The 26,752-nt window shown below is 39.6% G+C and overlaps 1 protein-coding gene across 2 annotated transcripts in view; it reads right to left on the bottom strand.

Moving 5' to 3' along the window:
* Positions 1-1,731: 1,731 nt before the first annotated feature.
* The window catches only part of NR3C1 (nuclear receptor subfamily 3 group C member 1), a 73,620-nt gene continuing 48,599 nt past the window's right edge, over positions 1,732-26,752 (bottom strand). The window contains exons 5-9 of one of the 2 annotated variants that reach the window (XM_056348070.1): positions 23,407-23,685; positions 20,279-20,423; positions 10,705-10,835; positions 7,612-7,769; positions 1,732-6,634 (exon numbers count right to left, since the gene is read on the bottom strand). In XM_056348070.1, coding sequence (XP_056204045.1) covers positions 6,482-6,634; positions 7,612-7,769; positions 10,705-10,835; positions 20,279-20,423; positions 23,407-23,685 — 866 coding nt within the window. In that variant the 3' untranslated portion in view covers positions 1,732-6,481. Of the gene's footprint in view, positions 6,635-7,611; positions 7,770-9,023; positions 9,166-10,704; positions 10,836-20,278; positions 20,424-23,406; positions 23,686-26,752 lie in introns of those variants that run through there. The other variant, XM_056348071.1, reaches the window with a different exon arrangement.

The raw sequence follows: 26,752 nt of genomic DNA, 5'->3' as shown, positions 1-26,752 counted from the left end.
GAAACAGTTGGGATCCCTACGGCAGCTCTGCAGGACCCGAGCCCAAGGGCCCTCCAAGGCCAGTCCCCCCGCGGGCGCTCGGCAGGACCAGCGCAGGGAGGCCCCGGAGCTCGCTGCAGGAGCACTAGCAGCTGCGCTGCCACGGAGGAGCCTTTGCTGTGAAATCCCAGCGCTGGTGCCTTACATAGCAAAACCGTCCCTGCGTCAGGAGCACTGAGCGAACACACTGAGGCGGGGGAATGGCCAAGGATAAACCAGCATGTTGTGGACTGTACCAGAGGCAAACACGACCGGAGTGCTCAAGCTGGGAAATCTTAAATGGCAAAACTGTAAAAATGGCATTTAATGGCATCCTTTCCTAACCAGTTTGACAGTCCATCACTTTATTGGGACAGGGTGAACAAAATAAAAATCACAAATTTCAGTCTCATGCTGGGTTTCATCCAGACGTCCCAGAAGATGAAGACAGAGCCCAAGACCTGCTGGCAGGTGAGAGGAGGGCTGCCCATCTCCCTGAAGCTCAGAGAACCGTGTCCCCTTCAGACATGCTCCATGCAGCAGCTGTCATCATGGGAAGGGAACACAGGAGTATGCTTGGGGAGATGCAAAAACCCTACAGCACAATGGATTCTGTCTTTGTACCACTTATTTTACAGATACTTTTGATGTAAATAATTTTGTAAATTCAACAGGACAAACTGGATTTCGGGTGGAACGTGAAGACATCTCGTAAAGGATGCATTCTGCCACGAAGGGTACTGGAGACTGTGAGCTGGTGCTATAGCCATAAAACAGTTACTTTATCTTAGTATCTGGTGTATCTCCTTAAAGCATCATCTCATAATTGTTAGACGAATAAACTCAGTTACCATAAATACTGTTCCTGTAGTGCCTCTGACCCCAATCTACAGCCATCTAGCCTGGAAATTACCAAAGTGAAATTTATGTAAGTCTTTGTTTTAATTGCAAACAACTAAAAGAAATCACTCCCTGCTGGGAAGCTGGCGTTTCATGTTGCCATTAAATAAGATTTTATTACAGCACAATCTCACACTGCTATTCAATGGGGGTAAAGGCATCAACTATGTTAATGAAAAAAAATCAGCAGTTTTATTTACTGGTAATTTGAAGATACATTGCTTTTTAAAAACTCAGTCACATGGCAGGAAAGGAACTTTATGACAGCGGATTTTGTTCTGGGGCCACAAGACTTTCTGAATACCAAGTGCAGCGTCTTTACCACCATCCACAGCTGAACAGACATTTTCCAGTGCTGCTGACTTAGGAAATACTTTTTCACACGTCTGGTTGCTATTGGGAAGTTATGACCTTGTGAAGCAGGGTGCCGTCATGCTGGCCCAAGGGCAGCTGGACCCCTCAGACTGGATTCCCACAGCCAGGCAGCCCTTCCTGGGATCAGTGTCACAACCCTGTGCCCCCAGACCCACTTCCTGGCCCCTCTGCCCAGGTCAGGGAAGCACACTGCACAGACACATCACATGATCACCCCCCACCCCCCCAAACAACCCAACCCAACCCCCTGGAGCAAACCCACTACTGTAAGCATCCCACCCCCAACAGGAGGGTTCAAAGGCAACGGGAGCGGGGACACCCCAGGGGCAGAGCACCGTGCCCCACACCGCTGCCATCCTGTCACTGTGCGGTTTTCAGCCACTCCACCAGCTGAAATCCCAGCTAAAGAGATGCAAAGGCAGACACGCACAGCAAGCATGGAGATTTACCAGGTGAGCACCCGGTGCCTTGCATTGTATTTTGTTTTCCTTCTATTACTAACATTTTAGTGTCCAGTACTTGCCTTGTAAGGAGCTTTTACCAACATTCTGAAAAGCATCAAATAAGTTATTTGCAGTAACAAAATAAATTTTCGATCAATTCTAATTTTTTTTTCTAAATACACTTTGTGCTGTTTTTCTCAGTTTAGTTGTCCTGACAGCTTTACTCCTGTCTGTTTGGTATGTGTGCATTTGCACAGACCTGCTTTTGATTTGATTAGAAAATTATGGTACTGATTCCCCTCTAGAAAATGGATGCTATGAATGCAATGACAAAACTGGCAAGGTTTGGGAAATGCAAGTAGTGATTTTCTATGAAATTCTTAATCTGAACTTAATTATCAGAAATTCTCCCCCTTTAGAACTATGGCAGCAATTAGCTTTAGCATAAATAATTTTTGAGTATGAGCTGAATAATACAAACAACAGAAATGAGCTCAGCTGTCAGAACCAAGCCTCTCTGAGCACACAGCAAAAACTCTACAAAAGCATTTTGGGGCCATTTAATGAAAAAAGCAGAATTTTATTATATGGTTTCTGTCCATTATTTGGCATTGCTGTAAATGGCTCACATTTACTGCAACTTCTGTACAGATGTGTGGCTTTGTATTACCAGAACAGCAAATTTAAATGAAAAAATAAATGTTCAACAATTCCACACAAGCTTTTACAGTCCAACATTTCACTGAGTAGGTGAAAACTACAGACTTGTTACTACAGAATTATTCAGCATGAATAAAAAACTACAACTTTTATTTTTAAACAGGAGTCACGGGTTTAATTTTTTATGCTGTTTAAAATTACTGTGATAAAAATAATGATTTTTTAATAATGCCATACACCGGTATGATATAGGATTTGTCCCCAGTATATATCTTTTGTTTAATATACAAAATAGAATAATGACACATTGCTGACTCTATGCTGTTATGCGAATTAGTTTGGAGGTGGGGATATTTTCATACACACAGCCTTTCATCAGAAAGCGAGTGCCTCTTGCTGGTTTAGAGGACCTAATCCTTTCCTGAAAATTTGGTTCCTATGTAACATTGATGGCTTGGCAACACCTGGTTGCAGACTGGACTAAGGATAGAGCTTGACTAGTATGTAATACACACAATCTCTTAAGAAACTCACTCTAAGGTATGACCCTGAAGTCCTCACTCGCTGAAGTTTGACTATGGGAAACAGGATTTTGCTGTCTTTCATCCAGGCACTTCCTCCTGTTTTCTACCTTTTTCCTGCAAAAATGGCGAGGTCGTTTTTCGGCTTCAATGGGCACCTACTCCCAGCCCCCTCCCTCCTCTGCCAGCTGCAAAGCTCCTCCGTTTCTGTCGCTGGGGGCGATGCCCAGGCTGTGTGAGACTGGCAGCAGCTCCTGCTCCATCCCCGCTCCCTGGCTTCTCCTACATAAGGCCATCGCTAGCATTTGTCGTGTGCAAGTCCCACCACACAGCACGTGCGTGTCCTGAGCTGCCGGCGGCGGCCGTCCCTCGGTCAGATGCATGCACTTTGTGATAAGGCACTGAAGAGACGAAGTCAGAATTCTCCCTGCTTTATCCAGAGTGCAGATACTACCCACTGCTACAAGGACTACGGATACACAGGACATGGACTTCTCACTGCTTACTAAAGTACTACGTATTTTTAATAATGAAGTTTAAAACTTAACAGCACATACAGGGTGATTGCTTTCTTCTAACATCACAGCTTCCTTTTTTTTTTTTCCTTAAATCCATAAACTAAAAACGAATATACAGGCATATAGACAAAAAGGGGGTAGAGTGCCTCTCTTCTCCTACATTATCAGTTCTCTCAAGATGGTGATAATTTGCTCGTGTTCACTGTAGTTAACTTTCCTGGTGGCAAAAAAAAAGTTTTGTATCTCTGTGTATACAAATGCACAAATGTTTGCACGTGTGCATACATGCACACACACTCGTTCTTTCATACAAGCTCAAATTGAGGTATCTGGGGATGTAATTCTTAAAAACAATTCTCTGAAGTAAAACCAGTTTTCCTTTTAACTGAAGAGCCCACCTGAAAGCAAAGTGCATGAAACTCCTATCTGTATCTCAAATGGGTCGCGTGAATATTTTCATCGAGTTGGGCTGAAAATTGTAATTAAAATACTGAACTTTACGTTAACTGTTACAAAATGTACATATTCTTTACAGATCAAAGAGAAGAGAATGCTTACTTTTTTTTAATTAAAGATGATATTTTACTCCAAAGTACTGAATATAGTATCTTTTTTAATAGGTATAACGTTCAAAAAGAGATTTAAGAAAGGATGAAAATTTAGTTTCCTATTTCACTTGGAAACAAACTTTTGCTGAACAATAGAAATGTGTTAGTGTATTGTGAACAACCTATGCTCTATATTTACATATTGCTGGTACCTGTATGTGTATTATTGCCAAATTTTTCAAGCTGTTTTTGCTGTGGTATGTGAGGCTGTATATGAAATTAACCCCGTATGTTCAGAGGTGGATGTATGCATGCATACACACGCATCTTTCCGGCTTACATTTTTTGCAGCGGAGGTCTGATTTAGCGATTAATCGTGAATGGTAACTAACCATACAGATAGGAGTATTCCACCCAAACGCCAACTCGAATTTTTACACAGTGATTTGATAAACATAAAGTCAACCCTAAAAACATCTACAGAACATAGGTTTTCCTTTCTAGACAGAGTACTTCTTTGGATACAAAACACCGATGCCTTCAGTACTACCTCCAGACAAACCACAACTTGTACGAGTTACCATTCAGCATATTTGTGACCCCTACAAAAAATATAATTACATGTATCATGATAAAGCAATCTGTCATCTAAAAATCATCCTTATTATACACTATACAAGCTATTTTACAATCATTTAATAAATTGCTTTTAAAGCTGCAGTAGCCCTTCCCTTCTTTTCTTGGATCAGCGAATATACCGATTATACATATTTGAAACTATAACTAAATATAAAAATATATTAGGTTTTTTATTTTATCAGATGATCTTTCTCATTTCTATTACACAAATAATCTGGCCACTTTAAGTAAAAATCAAATTTTTAGAGTGGCTTAGTAAATATTTAAATTTTGTGATACAGAAAATTGTTAAGGTGCACATAGAAAAGGCTACTACAGCTTCTAAACGTTTTAAAATATAGTTATCAATGGCAACAAGGAGAAATTCACAAGACCTATGGTAATTTTATGGCACACTAGTAATTCAGTATGAAGGGATGCAGCCTTACAAAGACAGAAAGTCTGACGTACAACTCTAAGACCACAATATCAGTAGCGGAGCCTTCCTGCTCTCCAGGAAAGAGGATGAACCAGTCAGTGACAGGTGTTGTGAAAATGGGTCTCTAACCACAGGAGTTTGGAGCCTGGATATCCAGAGTTACGGTCAGCTGGTGCAGCTGCTCTGCTTTACTGCCTGCATGACGGTAAACATTTCACTGAAGAGATTTCTAGATTCGATACAGGAAAACAGAACAAAACCAGACCACTGGGAATAATTACACGTCTGCCTCTTCAGTCAATGGTATTTTTCCATATATATACTTGTACGATGATAGATTTAAGTGTATAGAAAATGTGAGTTTCTCCACATAGAAGTAAACTTTTCTTAAGCTATGCATATTTTCCTGAAAATTTCCTGATGGGCAGTCAGGACTGATCTTCTTGGCATCAATGCAGCCCATGACTCTTATAGTTATGGCTGTTGCATTTTATGCAAAAATCATGCTTTTTTTTTTTCCCCCCCAATATATAAAATAACCTGCTCATTTACATCCAGTTAGGATTGGGTTAACTTTCTATGAATCTGCATATCCAACACTTTTTGCACATATACCAAAAGTATTTGTTTCATTTGCCTCTATCTAAATTAGATTTGAGTGTTCTCCCACCCACCCTGGACCTTAAAAAAAGGCCAATTTTTTATGGTCACTTTGACAGTTGAAAGTTATTAGGTTAGAAAAGCCCATCCCATTTTCACATGAATATACTCAAGGATTAATGTCTAGAGGTCATTTAGGAAAGCTACAAGCTGCCCCACCTTAAAAAACCAGCTGTACAATAGGCATCTTGAAGTATTACAAAAAAATTATGTAAGAAAAAATGAACAAGCCTAGTTCACGGTATATAAAGTTAAAGGAAATTGCTAAAACCAGACAGTAATAGCTATAAAAGGCACAACTTCCCTTTTCTGATATACACTTGTAAACTTTCTTAAGGTTACATGCATAAACCAAAATGCTACCTTAACTTTAAAAAAAAATATCCAAAACACTTTACTAAAAAAAACAAAAAAAAAAGCCTAGAAAATTGTCTCCAGCCAACTGCAGAAATTAATTAGCAGAAAGTTTGTAACACAGCCTCAGATCTTGTCACCGGTGGTTTTGATGCATCCATGGATGTTGCACGAGGGGAGAGAGAGAATTTCTGACAAATAAGATTTATTTTCCTTTCCTTTCTCTCCAATAATTTACCAAATGTGAGAAATACGCTGCTTCTATAGCCTAAATCTTGGCCCTCTGTAAACCACATGTAGTGCATAATTACAAAAGAAACACCGCTGCAAGGACAAAATTAACAAGTTCTGTCGTTTGTTTTTTTTCTTTACAAAAAACCCCTATCATTTGACGTTTTCTTAAGGCAACCCTTTTGTATTAAGGCAGTCACTTTTGATGAAATAAGAGCTTCTTGATATTTCCATTTGAATATTTTGGTATCTGATTGCTGATGATTTCTGCCAACATTTCTGGGAATTCAATACTCATGGATTTATCCAAAAATGTCTGGAAGCAAAAGCTCAGAAGATTTTCAACCACCTACAAGTGACAAAGCAAAGAATTACTTTCACACGAACACATGCAGAAGAACTATAAACCTACACTCTTCCTTCCTTCCCAACTCCTGCACGTGCTGCCAGCCACCTACCACCAGCACACCTCACACCCTGCTCAGATAATACTTGCAACTCAGGGCAGACATGCACTATTACCCTCATTTTAATTAGTAAGTCTTGTAAATGGAATTCTAAAGTAAGACAAGTGAACAGATCCTGCAAGGTCTTTAGAAATACTGAAGCGATTTTTTATCAATTCCCAGACTAGCATATAAACATCATACATATGGACAAGCTTAGTAAGATCCTTCCAGGTGCTTGGTGCAGTAACAACAACAACAAAAAGTAATTCTGAGGTCTCAAAGTTTCCCTTGCTTTATCCAGCTTAAACACTACTTGGACTACTTTGTACTATACACACAATTTGGAGTACTATACCACAGAAGGAGACAGACTGAATTCTCAAATTCCTTGCAAAATTAGACCACTACAATACTAAGAATAGAACTAATGCATTATTTTAAACATAATTTCAAATAAGTCCACAGATTCTTGAATAGTTTGCCTCTGAGGTAATAGTGTTTTTAAACTTCACATCTCTGCTACTGCTGCAAAACCATTTACAATTTCTGAGTTCCTCCATTTTAAAGCAACACCATTTTTAAAAGCCTGAGAGACTGAGAATTACATTAGTTATAAAATTAATTGCTGTGGAGTCCACTGTAAAAGTAGCCTGAAAGCACAATGTTCACCTCTTTTAATTAGCCTTTAGTTAGAGAGTAGGGGAGCACAACCACCTCTTCCAACTTCCCCCCCCCCCCCCCCCCCCCCCCCTGGGTATTTATCCCTTTAAATTAAAAAAAAAAAGAAAAAAAAAAAAAGAAAAGGATAGGGGAGATTACTGTCACGTCCACAAACTTATTTATCTGGAATGTCTAAAGCATTCATTTAAGAACTTACATCATGCATAGAGTCCAACAGTTTAGTCAGTTGATAAAATCGCTGCCAGTTCTGGCTTGAGTTCCCTTCTCTTTTCACTATGGCCTTTCCCAGCTCTTTAATGTACGTCATACGAATTTCTTCAAATAAAGACTGACTCTTCAGGCCTTCCTTGGGAACTGTAACATTGATATGAACCTTTAAGACATTATACATCTATGAATTGTGTCATTATTTAAGTTCTCTTACCTTAGTTACACAAAAATGACCAAAGGAAAAAGGACTTGGACTTCATGAAGTATCAGCTTAGAGACAAGGAAAGGGAGCAGAAACTGAGACAGTTGAAAAGTTGAACAAATAGCACAGGACTGCTGGCAAAATACAACATAAAAAAACCCCAAAGGTAACCCAACAAGGAATAGAAGGAAGTGAACTGTACCACGGAGGCAACAACACTAAGCCATGGAACTGCCTTGCTGAAGGACCACCAGGGATGGTGTTCCACTGTTCTCCACGTCTGGGAAAATGTGACATTGGAAAGATTCCATAAAAATTCTCTGTGCCGAGGGAAGAGCAAGGTTAGGATCACAAGATGGCTTGGCTTGGCAAGGATCTTGAAAGATCATTTAGTTCCAAGCCTCCTGACATGGATCAAATAACGCATCCAGGCAAGGCAGTAACAGAGAGACTGGGCAACAAACTGAGTGCCCAAGCCAGCAAGGACTCAGGTCTCGGGCACAGCTTCTTGGAATAGGGATGGGACATCAAGATAGTGCCAGTGAGACGAGGAGCTGTGGGCTGGAAACCCAAGGAGTGAGGACTGAGGCCCGTATTCAGACTCAAATCTATGTTAAGTCCCTGTGCTGACATCGTCCTACTAGGATGATCATTCTTAAAGGCCAAGAGCCAGTAAGCAAATCAGGTCAAATCAAGCATATGGACCCCAGTGGTCCTTCAGATGCTTGATTGGAAGCCTTTCATTATCTTGGCAAAGTGAATAGAAAGAGCTGGAGATAGAGAGAGCGCTGAGACAGAGTTAACTGAAAGCAAGAGAGGAGGAAAGAGGCCCCTAAAGCACACTCCCTTCCTTACAGACCCCAACCCTCACTGCATTGTCAGCATCTCCCAGATGTTGGGAGTGAAGATCTTTTCTGCCTTGTCTACACAGGAGATGACAACATGTCAATTGTTGCTTCAGTAATTTAAATGGAAAAGGTCCGAGAGCTACATCTATGTGAGCTACACATCTAGACCCGCATGGGATTCTTCCTCTTCTCTTGGAAAACTTACGCAGAAACACAATAAACATAAATTAAAATTGTGAAGTAATGGATTTATCTATACAAATTTCAGCTATTCAATTTTCAGAAGTTCCACAATATACCGCTTACAAGACGTACGTACTTGAAATGTGAAAATATATTGTCCTTCACCTTAAATACAACAAAGAGGCCCTTCTGCTGGTTAACGTCAGTGCCTGCCGTACTCCACTCGTGAATGGGCTTAATTCTACAAGAGCTGTCTGTCTCTTCACCATCTCTGCCGTGGAAATTCTTTAAAGGAAATTTCCAGTTCCTGTAAGGAAAATTGGCCTACACCACATCAAAAACTCTTGAGGAATTTCTGGGAGAGATTTCAGAAACGGCTTTGAATCTGCAGTTTCAGGGAAGTTTCAAGCTCCTACAAAGCCCACAGTAGTGTGGAACTGGAAGCTTCCTCTGAAAAGAGCCCTTGTTCCAGTCCTGGGCTTGGCAGGCGAGGTGTGCTGGTCCTGCGGAGGAGCTGGTCAGGCGGCGAGCTGTGCCCGACACCGCTCCCACCTGCACCTGGTACCCTGGGCTTCCCTGAGCATCTTATGCTTTGTGGTGACATCCCCCTGCTTTCATTAGGGAAAAGCCACAGCTAATGAGTTCTCATTTGATTGACGCTGTCATTCACTGGAAATACTTAAGATCAGGAATGTTTGAACCCTCGGTGCAATAAACTGTTTAAACTTCTAAAAATACCTACTCTTCATCTCGTAGAAGTACTACGTTGAACAATCTTTACTTGCATTGCTGCTCTTACTGATAATTCGAAAGCATACCAGCATACCTGCCACCACACTAAAACAAAAATAATCTGTCAAGAAGACTCAGCAAAGGCTCCAGAAAATGACAGTCACTGCTTCAGATTCGGCTGTCTCGGTCCTGGGAGGCTGCAGGTACCACCGTGTCAGCCACGGCACAGGCAGGAACACGCTCTAACTGCTCAGACGCGTGGAGCAACACCTGGCTCACACCTACTCACCGCATGCACACGTACTCTTTGCTATGGCGAGCCCCTTCCTCGAGGGGCTACAGCCCTACAGTGCACGAGGAGGAAACAGTCACTAGGTACCAGTGAGTGTCAATACAGGGTAAAAACAACAACGTAAAAGTTAATTTACATAATGTCTCATATTAGTTTATTTCTGTATATTCTAAAAGGATTATCCTGACACCCTACTTTGACCTTTCATGCAGTACAGACAACAGGAATTTACTAAGCTGTGACTTGTTTTAACTACAGCATATCCTATGGAAAGACATAAACCCCACCATGTAGTGTACTATATAAATCTATCCTATGATATGTATCGTAAATCTGCCATATACTTTTTAGAGGCAAATGCAAAAAGCCATATTTGTACTTAACAGTTTTTAAACAACTTCTGGAGGAGTTTGATAACTTTTTTTTGGGGAAGCTGCTTCACTGGATCAGAACCTCCTTACAGGTGGTGGTGGTTTTTTTGGGATTTTTTTTTTTTGGTTGGTTCGGTTTTAAATATTTTATGGGCATGAAGTTATAGCTTTGCCCATTTCTCTGTGTCCTGAACTACTCAGCCTGTTTGTGATTTACATATTTTTGAAGAATTTTAAATTGCAATTCTGAGTTAGGCACCTCTGTTGGAGTTGTGAAGTTTTGAACACAATCTATAGTATCTTAGCATAAACGTCTTATCTGCTAAAAGCAGAACTTCCTTCACTAACCCTAAATAGTCAGGTGCCAAGAAACACGTTCTACACATCCACACTCATAATACTAGCAAGTTAAAACTTAAATTGTCACATAGGCATTTAACCATTCACTTACCTGTAGAGAGGAGAAGTAATGTTTTCATGCAGAGATACTCTTCATATGAGACCTGTAGCCGTGATAGCTCTCGGGCAACCATAAGCATGTGTTTGCATTGTTCATACATACATGGTAGATTCATTCTCTGTCTGATAAATAAAAGCATAAAAAATAGTTAAAACATCTAGATATTTAAAAGTTGTATATCTAAGTTTTTCCATGCTTCATTCAGGAGCAGCAGCATTGTAGAGGAAGATGATAAACTAGTACATGATGTATCTCACAGCAAAATTACGTTCGGTTTTTCTCCAGTGAACCAGTTCAGGTCGACTGTCTTGGTCGCCACTACAAACACTGGCCCACAACTGCAGCACAAGGGGAGCATGATGTATTAAATCCCAGTGTTATAAAGGAAGCCTGTCTTTACCAAGTACCGATCAATAAGCTGTTATCCACAGCCAACACAACAGTTCAGCACAAACTCGACAAAGATCAGGTCGCTGTGAGACAAAGCTCTCCAAGTCTGGCAGTCTTAAAGTATTTAATCTGTGTAAAGCAGGGGTCCTCAAACTACGGCCCGTGGACCGGATACAGCTCCCCAGGGTCCTCAATCCAGCCCCCGGTATTTACAGAACCCCCCTGCTCCCCCCCGCCGGGGGCTGGGGGGGGAAACCAAGCAGCCGCAAATGGCTGCCTGCCACTTCATCCGTGCCGGCCCCCTGTTTAAAAAGTTTGAGGACCCCTGGTGTAAAGAAACATGATGGTATACTACACTAGAGAGATTTCTCTAGTTCTTTCTAGACTTTTGAGTAGTTCACTTAAATTGAATACATATTTGCTTACTAGTGATAGCATCAACTTTCTGTAACTTCTCAATTTTCAAAGTGACTTTATACTTCTCGTATCCTTTTACATTCTTAAAACAATGCCTAGTACTGTAATTAAATTGAATTACCTTTGTACTGTAATAATAAGGTTTCTAACCATAAATGGAAAGACACATCAACAACCAAAGGAAAAATCTTGGAAAGCACTTACTTGAAATCAGAATGACAAACATTACGTATTTGTATATTCTTTTCATTTTATATTTTCTATTTTAATGAAACCCTGCACCAAGAAAGGAACTCCTCCTTTTATTTAGTACCTCACCTGATGCAATGATCCTCTTTACACGAGGTTTTACGGCAGGTTACTGTGAATACTGCTGGATTACAGTTTTGGGTGGGAAATGAACAAGAAGAACAAAATAATTCTGAAGGGTGTATGAGAGATTGATGCTTTTCCATGTAACTTTTGTAGAGAAACAGTAAGCAAAATAGTACTTTTCAAATGCAATGACTACACAATCTCTCTACAGTGATGCTAGCAATTTAATTTTCATTGTGTGTCAGCTTTTATAAGACATCACCTATTTGATATTATAATCTAAACAAAGACACAGACAGAACTGAATCCCAGTATAAGTTAAGAGTAAGATTTGGTTTATTAAACTACTACAATTCCTCCAAAGGTGCTATCATTTTCCAGTTCTCCCTTCCTTCGCCCTGCAAGAGAATTCTGTAATTTACCCTCACAAGCATCCTTGTGATGAATGAAACGAAAACAAGAAGAAACATGCACCTTTCTCAAGGTGCAAACGCCTAAGAATTCAGATGGATCTTGAAAGGCAGCAAGAAATACAAGCTACTGAAACTGTGTTAAAACCAACTCAAATACAAGTCTAAAACCCCATCATTTCCAAACGCATGCTGTTGGACATTTCCTTCAGTGGAAAATGATCCTGTGGCACTGCACTGCACACAAATGGTACCTACTGCTATACATACATGCATGCATGTACACAAATCTAGAAACACTGACATTATGTTTTGAGTTCAATAATCAAGGAGTAACAGTGAGAATACAAAGCACACAGGAGGTAAACTGCATAAAATAGGAATAAGCGTAAGAGGTTCAGTTGTAGGATTGTTTCCCAGGGCACTTGATACAAAGCCACTCCTTGGCTGTTTGGCAAATTTTCTCCTAACCCCTCTGGGTCATACTGAAGGGCATCTTACATATTTCGAATTGAGTAACTTGAACACATCCTATGACAGGGCTCAGCAGTTTTCCTCATGTAAAACTATGACCATTTCTGGGCAGAAGGTTAAAATAAACATTATGAAATGGGTCAGCCTGTGATTTATTTCCATCTGCTGTATATACAATCGCATCCACAAGTCTGAGAATCTGTATGAAGACATGCAAATTTCTGGTAATACCAAGGCTATGAAAATTGCAGTTCTCAAAAAACGAGAGTGAAGCACAGCCTCTCTCCCTTCAGAGAAGCCTGAGCGCACAGATGAGCTCTGCACTATGCCCTCAAGGGCAGCGGATGCAGGCTGTGTCAGAACAAGAGGGAAGCTGATTCATTGGATAGTCCTTAAGGCTGGCAAGTGGTCTGGGAAGAGGTCCCAGACATTGCCCTCGCAGATCTCCTGGCTGGAGCACATCAGATGATCTCAGCTGCCACAAGGCTGTGTGTGGAGGGAGGCTGTTCCAGGACCTGGGCGAGTCACCGACCAAACATTCAGTGAAGAGAAGTGGCTTCAGGGCACTCTCCTTGCCCCCTGCTCTGTTTCACCGGTACCCCCTCCCTACAAAGCGCATTTAGCAACTTTCTGAATTAATTTACTCACACAAACCAAATGCAATACTTAAACTAGGTACTAAGCTAATTAAAATAGATGCTACACTTAACGATGACATCACATATGATTTCTTCTTAGCAGAAACTGTCTACAGAACCATATGGACTTTGTGGAGTCTTCAAGTAAAACTCTGGTGGCCACCAGGGCTGGCAATCAGGGGGAGCTGTAGGGTCTGGCAGCTGCCTGTACCCCACAGAGCCAAGCAGCTGCTGGCACAGGAGGCAGAGCCAGTGTGGAGCCCCTGGGAGATCCCAGTGACGCCAGGCAGGTCCCAGCAGTTCAGTGCTTTAGCAGTTATCGCTATTCCTATAGATTGAGACTAACTGACTAACGGTATTTTATCACTTTTGAAGTGATCCTGCTTTAGTGATTGTAAATCTAGTCTGATTTGAATTGCCTTCTTGCAAGTATCCAGTATTCCTCTGCTTTTGTAACCAGCTGCCTTGGCAAGGAACATGCTAGTTGAGCTGAAAGTTTTAGCTCTGTGAAAGCCCATGTAATAATGTACATGGGATGTACATACGCATTCTCTGTGGGATGCATGTTGATGATAAAAGCATGTGATTATTTTCAACACTGCTGTGAGTCATTCAGTTCAGCTAAGTCTACAAAAGAATAAAAATCAGTAAACAAGATGCTGGTATTCTGAAAAACAGATGATACCAACTCCACAGAATTAGTTACAAAAGAATGTTCGGAAACAATTCTGGGAATAAGAGAACCGATAAACCCCTGCTTATAGAACCGTAACCACTTGTTATTTTCCTTCTATTCAAGTAACACCAATACAGATATTCTGTATGGCATGTAATATTATAATGGCAAATGAGACCATGGAACTGACCTCAAACCTAAGAGTAAAGAGCTAAGATGACGAGTATGCAAACAGAGTCAAAATCCTAAGACACAGACTCCCAAGAACTTCTAAAGCTAGGCAGCAACTAAATGACATTTACTACTTGATGAACACAGTTGTGCATTAGTTAGTTGCTCACTGTAATTTCATGTACACCGTGACATAATGAGAGGCCCAAAGATGACACAGTAATAGTGCCAGTTCCAACAAAAGCATGTTTTGAATCATGAACTGTGCAGTTATACAATAGTAAAAAAAATCACAGGTTTATACAATCTCCAAATACTAAACGATAGTCTAAAGCCTGATTTATTAAGCTGCCAAGCTTTTTCAACAACTTGAATTGAGTTTTGTGTGTGTATAAAAATACATACATTAGATATAAAACTACCAGCTAGTATAGACATAACTCCATTAAAAAAATACCATTTTTCCTGTTCTGAAACATAAAATTATGAGCTTACTGAACAGTCACACACTGATCCATTAAAGCATGTTATTTCTATACAGAAATGAAGTATAGAAATGTAAATCTGAAATATTTTCTGAAGACTTAAAATAACTCAAAATGCATTTTTGCCCCTCACTTGATGAAGAGTAGGAACCCCCCCTCCCCCCAACCTGCCTGGAGATGGAAACCTGTCAAGGGCTGCTCTGGAGTTTTTACCTGAGCAGAAAATGCAGTGGGGAGGGCAATGGCAGTTTTACACACTGGAGGTGTACTTGTGCAACCCAGAGGCAGCTTTTCTGCTGACTGAAGCGCAAAGAGGGTCGGGCAGTAATTGCCATTCAACAGATCACTGAATGTAAGGGAGCACTAAATGCTTCCCATTTTCCTACCGAGGCTTACCAGTGCCAGCTGTTCAGGTCTGCAGCCCTTGATGCTGCCCTGTTCAGGTCTGCAGCCCTTGATGCTGCCCCCTCCCTGAAGGCGAAGGCAGGAAGCAGCCGAGGGACCACCGTGAACTTCCCTGCTTGCTGGGAGCACCCGCAGCGTGCTGCCTGAACTGCCCCCCTGCCCCTAGTTAGCTCCTGAGAGAGAGGCCTTGGCGTCAAGACCTGGATCAACTGGAATAGCCAGGAGTTCAAAAAGCTGGACGCAGGAGGAATGAAGTGACAATATGAAGTAGAAACAATAGCTGGACCTTCAGAACTCATCTGGTCTTTCTGGTTTTTGTGGACAACCAAATTAAAAGCTCCACTGTACAGATGCAGCGTATGCGTATGAAGTGAAAACAACACGGTGTGTACATACGGTGAACCTTTTCTGCACTTGACAAATGCTATGGGAAATAATTTATTTTCCTAGACAGCAACTTCATAATCTGCTCTATCAGACACGTTAACTTAGGATGTCCAATATGTGATAAACATTATTCAAATATACTGGATGACTGACCTTCTTTTTGGTTTGGTGTCGTGCCACCCATCCCCCCACCCCTCAAAGAAATGACAGGAGTACAGACATAAAAATGGAATACTCAATAGACTGGTGAAATGACTAGGCTGCCAGCTTAAGACTTAAGAAGAAGAAGAGTGTTTAGCTCTCTTTCCCACCACAGACTGCATCGATCATACTTGGAAAATTCAGTTATGGAGGAATCTACAATAGTACTTAGAATAGCAGAATAGTGACATTCAGCACTACTACAGCTGAAGCTACCTGAGCACTAAGCAAAAAAATATCCATTGATTTCTGGGAAGTTTTTTGTGCATTCACAGTAAGGTATTTATAAACACTAAGGATCTGTTAGCTGAAAATGTAGCATGACAAACCTTTTAATGGATTAGACGGGTTCTTTATGTACAGCCCAGTTACACACAGTTGCCTGAAAAGTGCTGACATGAACTAGTGGATCTTGCTACTCCATGTATGTAAGCAGTAACTACTCAAGAATAATACTGGACAGGGTCAGTGCAAGGATAAATGCATGAAAGACTGATGTTGCTCAGATGGTTGAGCAGATACATAAAACTACAGAAAGTCTTATTATCCTCGTAAAGGAATCAAATCTCCCAATATTTTGCAGTTATGTCCATTTAAATCACCTAGGCTTAGAGAACCCCTCTAAAACAGTGTTTCTCTTCCTGAAGGTGAAGACACTGAATTGTACCAAGTAAGAGGACAAGTCTTCAAAGCTCAGAAACTGAATAAAATAAATGGTTTCTAGAAACCTATATAAAACCCAAAGAAAATTAAAAGAGAAGTAATTGCACTTATCTGTAATCATACAACTAACACAGTGGAAGGCACTGTACGCTCTGTTGTTATGTATTATTCCCCCTGCCTCCGTTAACATTAGCTGGGCAACCTTAGCTCTCAGTTGCAGATACGAAGTATTACTGACTTCTTTGCAACCATTACTCAATAACTCACACTGCATTCACATCCCTGAATACTTCATCTGAGTTAAACTGCTGCAAGCTACAGATAATGATGGCAGTAAGGAAGCGGTTTGAGACCAACTCTAGTTTATTGCTGTAATGAAGACACAAAGGAATATAAAGAAATAATGTGACAAGATGCCAGTCTGTTTCATTTCTTGATTTACGTTGTACATAGTAGCACTCATACTTTTCTTATGACCCTTCTGAAGGCCAATTGTTTGTAAGTTAAATTAAAGGAATTTTGGGGGTGAAAAGTAGGCTAAATGTATTTTTAAAAAATGATACTAATTGAGATCTGAATATGTGTAATTCCATATATACAGTGAGATGTTTATCACTTACACTATCATAGTGTATCACTATGTGATACACTGAATTTTGTTTGATGTGTAAACTCAAATTACACAACACAACTGCAAACCCATCCATGTCACTATTTGCCACTATTTTGTAAGGCTGAAATAAGTCTGTGTGAGGGGTTCACGTGAGGCTTGGAAGTTCTTTTGCCAACTCCTCCACTTGTTTGTACTTCCATTTAAGAAAAACAAGCACATCACCAATCTAAAAGCTGTGGCTTGAAGAGAGGAAGACTTCCTGCAGTTATTGTATTCTAACACAGTATGGGTACAGACATACAATTCTGTTCTAGTCCTCCACTGAAATAATGCTTTGAATCTGCGATTAATAGATATGAAGCCAGAACAAATTCTTAGTTACAAATGAAAAATATTCATATAAAGAACAGACCTACAGAATTGAACTTATGTCTCTTTATCTGCATGCAGAAATCTGCAACTATTGAATAGGAATCACAAAAATCTGATGCAGACTGCTTCAGTTAACTGTACAAATGACCATGATCCTAGACTTCAGACAATCAAAATTAAGGTTCCAATTCTGTTACACATGCAACACCTACGCCTAACTGTATTTAGTGGAATCAAGCTCTAAAATTTACATGGAAAACTGACTTTTTCCCTATTATTCCAGAGAATTCACTGTAGTGTTACCAAATATTACAACTGTTCTTAGAATTATCAAACAATGAAGTTTTTTTGACTTTGAGAGGTGCTACTCTACCCATTTATTTTATAATGGTTAAATTAAGAAATATCGGATTCTTTCATCAAATAAAGTTAACTTACTACTCTACCTTGGACCTGTTTGTAGCATACCTAAAATGTTAGGCAAGAGCTTTAGGGGTGGTGGTGGTGGTGGTGCTGGGAAGGAGTTGTTTGGGTGAAAGGTCACAAAGATGTGCATCAGAAAGTAGCACTGAACAAAACCCCAGAATGGTTTAGGGAATATCATGTACTGCAGCACTGTCTTTTGAATGATGTATCAAGCAGAGAGAGTGGACACATCTGATCATTAAAATCAAAGTGCATTTTTTTCTCGATGACTGTGATGTCTGTCGTCCTACCCAACATTCTAGCATTAGTGCTTGGTGCTTCCCCAGTGGCATGGCCCCTCTGGCTTTCCCTGTGGTACTGTGCTTCGTAAGCTTCTTATAACTCATGCAGTGGTTTTATATATTATTCAGTATTTGTCATGTTTAACTCAGAGGTGGCTATATTTTATTGATGAACGGTACATAAAAAGTTACAACCAGGGAGAGTTTTATTGGGAATGTGTAGAATAGTGGAGAAGAAATTGCAGTTCTCTCAGTCTACATATTGTATTGAAAACAAATGTCATGTTGATAAACAATTTATGTACCGAACCCGTAACTAGAATGAAATTGAGAATATTTACTGTAATAGGATTACCCTTGCAGGATTTTTTAGGAGTACCTAATACTTACTTGGAAAGCTCTGGTTTTGAGCCATGGATAAAACAGCAGGAGGCCTCTGACTTAAAGTAAATTAGATATTATTACACCTATTAGTGAAAACATCAATTACTTCGATTCTACCAGAGACCATTTTACTCCAGAGACATATTCTAAGAAGTTTAATGAACGTAAGTACACAGATTGGTCTTCACCTGTCATCTGTTCCTCACTTTTTTTTAAAAAAATACTATTGTAAAAAAATGGTTACAGTTTATAAAAGCCTGGACAAGTATTTAAATAGAAAAAAACCCCATAACGGGAATAAAGAAACATGAAAAAGAAGTACTCTGAAATGTAAATGTCTAATTACATAGAAACCATAACAATTATTATTACTTTTTTTAAACAGAGAATAGATTTGGGGCATCTGATACTGAAGTGCAATAGGAACAAAAATATTACAACTACTGTCCCAAAGCATGCCAAAAGCACTAGTATTGCCTCCATTTTAAGCACAGTAAAATTGAGACATGAATAAAACCTTGTCATACCTGCATCACTTCTTAAATTCTTGCTGGTGAAACTGCGATGCCAAAAAAAGTTTTTGATTGTATGTGTCAAAGGCCCTTTGTAATCATATTTATTAGTTACAGGCCCCACAAATGGGCTATACCATTTCATGAACAAAAGAAATGGCAAATCCATAGTGATAACATTGCTTTAATTGGAATCTACAGATGGGTAAACTAGGTTTTGAATGGCTCTGGCCAGCAACCTCAAAGATTTACATCCACAAAGCATTTTCAGCAACTAATTCAAAATAGAGACAAAATGCCTTTATAAATATTGCTAACATCACTGGCATTGCAAGACTGAAAGTTCACTTGAAAGGTTTGTTACAGACTACACAGACAACTCTTCCACCTGCTTGAAGAAGCAGCTTTTTAATATACGCACTGAAGGACACAGCTGCTGAAATGGCTTCAAAGGCAGGCAAGCATGACAGCCCATCGGGACCAATTCCCAAATACATCCCCATGGGAGAAGGTTGAGATGGAGGGTTTGCTCTCCAGACTGGAGGCAGAAAGGGATAATCTAACCTGATCTGCTACTACACCTTTGAACTATGCATATTTCTGTGCAAAACGTTTTTTCCTTCTGCATGTCAAACTAAGGCTTCTGCCCATCACCTTGACAATCCCAAATTCCCTCTCTCACTCCTCTACAATACAGAATTACTGCACAACACAAGTTTGAAAAATACAAGGAAAAACGATACACAGTACAAGAAAAAAGATGTCCAAATATTCTAGCAAATTCGACTTTCCTTGAAAGGTGATAACAAAGTTCAACAAATTAATACAAATCAAATATTTTTTGCCATTTGTAGCTTTGTCTTTTTAGCCAGATTTTAATCAGGCTCAGATATAAATGTTTAACTGATCGAGAATTCCACGAAACTGGTAGGACCGTACTATCACTTTTACACAATAACCATACAGAACATTACGCAATTTGCCAAACTTTTCTCTCCATCCCAGATATATTTTTAGCTTCAACTGTGTCGGCTCTGATAAAATGAAGGATTATAATGAATGCTGCAGGAACAGTCACAATATGGAACATTTCAATACAAACATCTCCCACAAAAACTTCTGGATATAAATACACTTAATAGCAAAAATACCTTTCTTTCATTTGACTTAAAAACACTAAGCAATCTCCTAAAAGAAAAACAAGTTGCAAATGCCAGACTGATTTGTGATCTGTTCCAAGAATTTGCTACCCAGAGATTCACCCCAAGTGCAAACCCCAGAAATACTGCATGGAGCATGCAGTATCACCCTAAGAAACTATGAAAATGACTAACGTCTTACTTACTCGTTAATAATGAGATCTGGTGCAAAGCACAGGAGATTTCCATTGGATTGTTTATATGATCTCCATCCTAACGCGAAAGCCATTAGGAACATCCACGAGTACTGCAGAAGGGTCATTTGGTCATCCAGATGTAAATTTCGGAAACCTGGGAAAAAAAATAAAATTGAGCTGTGACAGTATCAGTGGCAAACAAAAGACAAAAACCACCCATAACTTGGAAAAGGACCATGGTTATCAAAAGTCCAACTTCTGCATTATCAATGCAGATTATCACTTTTACAAGTGTACTTCATAAAAATTTCTGTTACTGTGATGACTGTACCTGAAATAAAAAAATTTCTTGCAATTTTACAGTCACCTGATTCAGTCAGTATTTTAGACTAGATTTTTGGTGGAAGAAGAAAAGAAATTACAACAGTAAGACATATCTTATGAGAAAGTTCTTGCTGGACAAAAATAAACGCACTTTAAAAGGGGTGCAGAATTTCAATGCTATTTTCCAGCTACTAAAGTTACATTCAAATACTTAGTATACTATCAAGCAATCCTTTGCCTATGTCAAATTTCACATATGTAGAAATTCAGTGTTCATAACCACAGGACTCCAGTTATGTTTTCTGGACAATATGACTACGTATGAATCTTGAAAGGCTGGAATAGAAAGCTCCAGTATAACTCAATCTTGATCTGGTTTGAATGTGTAACTGTCAACCATACAAAACATACATAACACTGAAAAATAGCAAAAGAAAGCAACAGAAAGAGTAACTCCTGAACTCTGCATTATGCATTATAGTCACACTTAAGATATATACAGTTCAAAATAAATTCTCAGTACCCAATCTACAAAAGTACATGCACCCCGAAAGCCCTGGGCTCTGACAATCATGACATTAGTTACATTCTGGACGGACAGAACACCAGATGGCTAAGTCTTAATAGGTACTACAGGTAGTAAAAAGGGATGTTAATATTAAAATAAAAATAAAATCAGAATACATGTGTGCACTTAATCTGGAACTGATGGTCAGTTACATAGGTTACAGAAGACAACAATTATATTTAATAAAGATACACTATAATTCGTTGGGCTAGCTTCCAAAAATAACAGTATTTTTTACCTTTTGTGAGGGCAGTCCACTAGACAATAAATGGTTTAATGTCAAATTTTGTTCTTATTCAACAACAGTTGTACACTGACCTTAACAAAATATGTATTGCATTACTCACCATCATTAACTGCTTCTAATCTTATAATTCTAATACGTAGCATGAACAGAGCCAATTAAACAATGAGGAAATGTGTAAAATCTGAAAACTGGTCCCTCCAATAGTCTTAAAATGTTGGCAGCTTTTAATTAGCAACACTACTTCCTATTTGCTGCTAAATGTTGGCAGAATCTAAGTACTGTGCCATATTGAATCATTATTAAGGTCTGAATTCAAGCTGATTTTATTTAATTTTATTAAGCATCTGACATCTGAAGAGCTCGTAACTGCTGGTTCCTGACAATGTGCAAACAGACAGCATTCAGATTAATAAATAATGAAACCCTGGTATGTCTAACAACTTCAGAAAAAGCTTCTGGCTTTGGAGACAGCAGTAACTGCCATTTACCACTTCTAAAATACAACCAAAGTGTTTCAAAGTTATTTAAAACTTACTGGGTCAAATCTTTGCTCAAACACTTCTCAAGAAATTCTGGAACCCCAACTACAGGGTTTGGCAACCAATGCTGGTTTACTGTTAGTATGTCTGACAGCATACAACCAGGAGCAGTATATGCAAATTAAACACTCATGAAGAACTATCTTAGCAAACAAACAAACAAGATAAAAAGTGGTAAGAACAGCTCCTATTGATGTCATTGTTAAAGAGAAGATTGGCATTTTCCTTAAGAGCATATGTCCTCACCTGAAGGCTTTGTCTAATTAGGGAAACTTTTCAGAAGAGATTACGAACACACAACTGTTTTACAAAAAGGGTACCTAAATCTGTGTTGGTGAATACCAGATGGTCTCCTAAAGATCTGTCCCAGAAGACAGTGTGTGCATGTGAACTTCTAATGTAGATCTTAGCTAATTCAGCTTAATTCACTATTGCAGAATAGCCCTCAGACATTCAAGTGTCTTTATTCACATCTCTACTGGTCACATATTTGAGTTTACCAGCCTTTCTTTTCCACTGTTAATTTATTTCCCCCTGACTCAAAAGAGGCACCACTACGACTCATAAATTTAATTCTTAGACTTTTTCTTTTTTTTTTGGCAGATTTATTCTGTGATGTTATTATTGGGCCACATACGCATGATGGAGGTCTTTTTGCTAGGGTTTGTGCAATCAGGTAGTCGATGGAACTGAGTAAAAGTGAAAGGGAGGAAAACGCCAGCCTTTTCTCTGCCAGGAATAAACAGATCTACAGCTTTACTTTTGGCCCTGGCCTCTCCCCAGAGACATGCTATGGGATGCTATGTGTTATGTCCGAGGCGGGAGATCTGACATCACTTCTTCAGTAAGGCAGCTGCTAACTGTGTCTTCAGGAGGGAGCCAAGATAGCACCAAACCTTCCACATTCCCCAGGTGACAGGCAGTTTATAATTGCGTAGCTACAGTGCTTGAGAGAAAATGAACACCTTGACTTCCATGCTGAAACTGGACACTCAAATGTCTATTCCCAGCCAGGAAAAAACTACAGATGTGGTGAGGGGTAGTAAAAAAAGAACCATACACAAATGCAGGCCCAGACAAGCCATTACAGCAGTACCAGTCTGTAAAAGTCAAGAGAACCTCATTGCTGAAAGTATTCAAGAAGTAATTATTTAAGAGGTGGAGCTAGAGCTCATAAAAATAGTTGTCTATATTACTTCTAAAGCCAAATCTCCATTTTAATATAAATTTTAACACTCAGTGGTTCAAGGGTTCATGGAAAATGACCTAACTTGTAATTGTAGTAAATACATTTTTGCATCTGTATTTTTTCCTGCTTTTCCACTCCAGTGAGACATGAGTAAGCCCAAACATTACTAAAACTTCATCTGCAAAGGCTCTGAAGGAGACCAAATACAAAAGGCAGATTTTAAGCACAATAAAAAGACTACACTTTGTAATTAATGTATTTGCCTGTTACCTGGTATTGCCTTTGCCCACTTCACTGCAGCTACTACTTGCCGGCCTCCCAACATGTTGAGTGTTGACAGTATCCTCCAGCTGGAGTCTGGCAGCGTGCTGTCGTAGCCCGAGTACAGCACCTCTGGCTCAATCACCTCCAGCAGGGAAACCAGGGTCGGGGTCAGCTGCGGCAGGGACGCAGGAACGATGCTCTTGTTTCCAGGAGTTTCAGAAACATCCCGTGTTCCTGTTACGTTAGTCTGCTGAATTCCTTTTATCTTCTTCTTTGTTTTTCGAGCTGGGAAAGTTTTGGTAAGTCACAGGTTAGATAATGGAAAGTGACTGCACAGCAATAAAAATGTAACAAAGGAAATGCTGCTGACGTTTTCCTGCAGTTGTAGATCAGGCAACTGAAAATTTTAAAGCATTTTTTTCATAAAACTGCAAATAATGTCACACTAATTCTAATCATGCTTCCTGTGAAAATCAGTTTAGTTTACGTTTTAGTGAAAGTCACATTCATGTTAATGTTTCAAAATGTTAGATAACGCCTACAGGTATGTTACAAGGCCTGATCCTACGATTTCTATTACATGCAATTACATTTCAGTGAAACTCCATGTGACAGCATGACACCTGTTCCTAAATATTTTCAGAACTGTGCACTTTGTAAGTTCCTTAAGATACTAAGTATACAAACAGTGCAGAAGAAAGGGACACCCACCCCCAGTATTTAACGGGTAATAAATTCCTCAGTCTCTTGAGCCAGGGAAAATATTTTTTGGAAAATACTGCCAGAGGAGATTTTTCTCTTGCCAACCCTCTTGCATATAAATAATTGCTGTGTAATTAAACCGTAAAACTCATTTGCCAAATAAATAAAACATCACACAGAGATGTTAACTGTAAACTAAAAAAAGTTGGAGCAACAATTTTATGAGCATATTGTCAATAGTGGAGTCTTCTACTTGGCTTTCAGCTCTCCTGGATGCAGTCTGCTACACCGAGCGCACTATTTAACAGAGACCAAAATGAAACCCAGTTCTTTTCCTGTGTCTCAACTAATTTAATTGTTTTCTGTTCTGCAACTTCAGAGATAAATCACTAGCACATAAAAGCATCATGTAATATGGTTTCACACACTGAGTTTCTATTGACCTATTCAGAATCTCTAATCATCAGAAATGCGCCAACTGTAGCTTAACAACATAGAAAATTCCCCTCCTGACCCCGTTTCTCCCACTGGCTGGAATAGAGACTTTAGAAACTAACTGCTAAAGATAAGAAACCCTCTATGGACCTTGTACAAATTGCACTTTCCCAAAGGCTTATACACAGGCCACATCTGCCAAGACTGTCATGGGGGAACAGCAACAGTTATTTCCTTGGGGCAAAGAGCTTCTTGTTGTTCTCATATGTTTTGAAATGGCTGCTCCAAAATCCTTTCAACATTCTGGCATTTTCTGCCCCATTATCCTTGTTCTCAAAAGCAAACAAACTGCTCTGACTTAAATTTACATGCACATGCCTTCAGCTTAATGCAGACACTTGGTATAGAGCTTTTCCAGTCCAGAAAGTCTGGTATAATTATAATCAAAAGAAACAGATCTGATAAGACAAAGTATTATGCAAGAATTTTTATTAGGCTATGCTACTAGACCCGACTTAGATATATAGTCGTAACTGACAAAAAAAGGTTGAGATGATGTATTTCTTCACAATTTATTTTCAAATAGAAAAATACCACAAATTTAAAAACAGCTCCTCAGGGCAAGTCACAGAAGATAAACCATGCAGATAACTCGGCAGGGAAAAGAAGATAAACCACGCAGATAAATTCTGCATGGAAATAAGAGCATCCAAGATTTTCTGTGAACAGCTCCCCCCCCCCCCAAAAAAAAAAAAACAACAACAAAACAAAAACCCAACCAACCAAAACAACCCCACCCAAAAAAACCCCAACAAATGAACAACCAAACCAAACGCGTGCCCCTGCAGTCTGGCATCCAGGGAGCTGCAAAGGCTTCCCATCCCGCGGTGGGGCAGATGGCCCACTCACTGTCTGGGGGGGGCGCAGCACCCCAGCCACTGCTCAGGGCCACACGCTGCCAGACAGACACGAGACCGTCCACCTCACTTCTAAAATAGGATTTATCATGGCAAAACCCATGGGAATTACAGAGGAGGGCAATGAATACTGTTAGAAAGAGGAAGAGATCCTTCAAAAAACTGAAAAAAATTCAAAATGAAGATGGCAGAAAAAACCTCATAAATTGCCAACAGTTTAAATATAAAATACAGTATGAAAGGCCAAAAATGTTATGAGATTACTTTTTACAGGCATAAACCCGAACAATAAATCTTTTCTTCAAACACATCAGACAGAGAAAGGGTGCCAAGGAAAGCCTAGGGTCAATTAACGATGACAGTGGAAACGAGAATTCAAGGAAATAAAGGCTGTAATAGAAAATACCATTATTCTACTGCATAAATCTCTGTTAGTTTGATAGTTATACATTTTTCCTGTTGCTACACTCAAAAAAAATCCCATGCAATAGAAACAAGAAAGTTCCAGAAAAGGGTGATAAGCAGGGCTGAAGGTGTGAATGAAGATAAACCTGCCTACAAAAGAAAGTTATCAAGTAATATCTTTCTCTTGTAGAAGGAGCCACTTTTGTCTCAGCACAAGCACAGGCAAGAATCAGAATACTGCATGGTAGACTTTATGTGTGCATTTATTTGTTTAAAAATAAGTTAATCTCCTACCCAATATCTAACAGTGAAATTCACTAAAGGTATCAGAAACCTAGAGATATTCAAAATGTGACTGGACAGATTCATGGAAGAAGCCTATCAGCAAGGAAGGCTAAGTGAAAGGGGCCTTCAGATTGACATGGCAGGATATTGTGATATCTTGCTATCCATTAACTGCTTTGCTTATAACCACTATTTATGCACTGAGGATACATCTGATGACTTTTCCTACGAGTTCTGTACGACCAATTCACCATCTGTTCAGAACTGTCCAATAAATCGTTGTTTTCATGGTTGTTTTTCACTGTTTCACACTACCTTGGGTTCTTCCATTTTTGCATTGCCGAGTTTCTAGATCTCCTTCCCCTTCAGAGACACAAAACCCCTCCCCCCCCCGTTTTCCCCAACAACTTATGTTATAATATCCATCCTCCAAAAAGTCACTATTCTCTAGGATCTTCTGTGCCAAAATTCGAGCAAACAAACCATCAATGGAAGGGCTCCAAACTACATGTGGAAAAGTGGCAAGTGTCAGACGTCGTTCAATTTTAATTTTCTTTGGTGCAGAAAGGCAACTCAAATAACATGTCCTAGAGCCTGAGGTACCTGTA

Source organism: Falco biarmicus, chromosome 8 (genome assembly GCF_023638135.1).
Source record: "Falco biarmicus isolate bFalBia1 chromosome 8, bFalBia1.pri, whole genome shotgun sequence".
Lineage (NCBI taxonomy): Eukaryota > Metazoa > Chordata > Aves > Falconiformes > Falconidae > Falco > Falco biarmicus.
The sequence above is the reverse complement of the archived record's forward strand: the minus strand, read 5'-3'. Positions and strand labels throughout refer to the sequence as shown.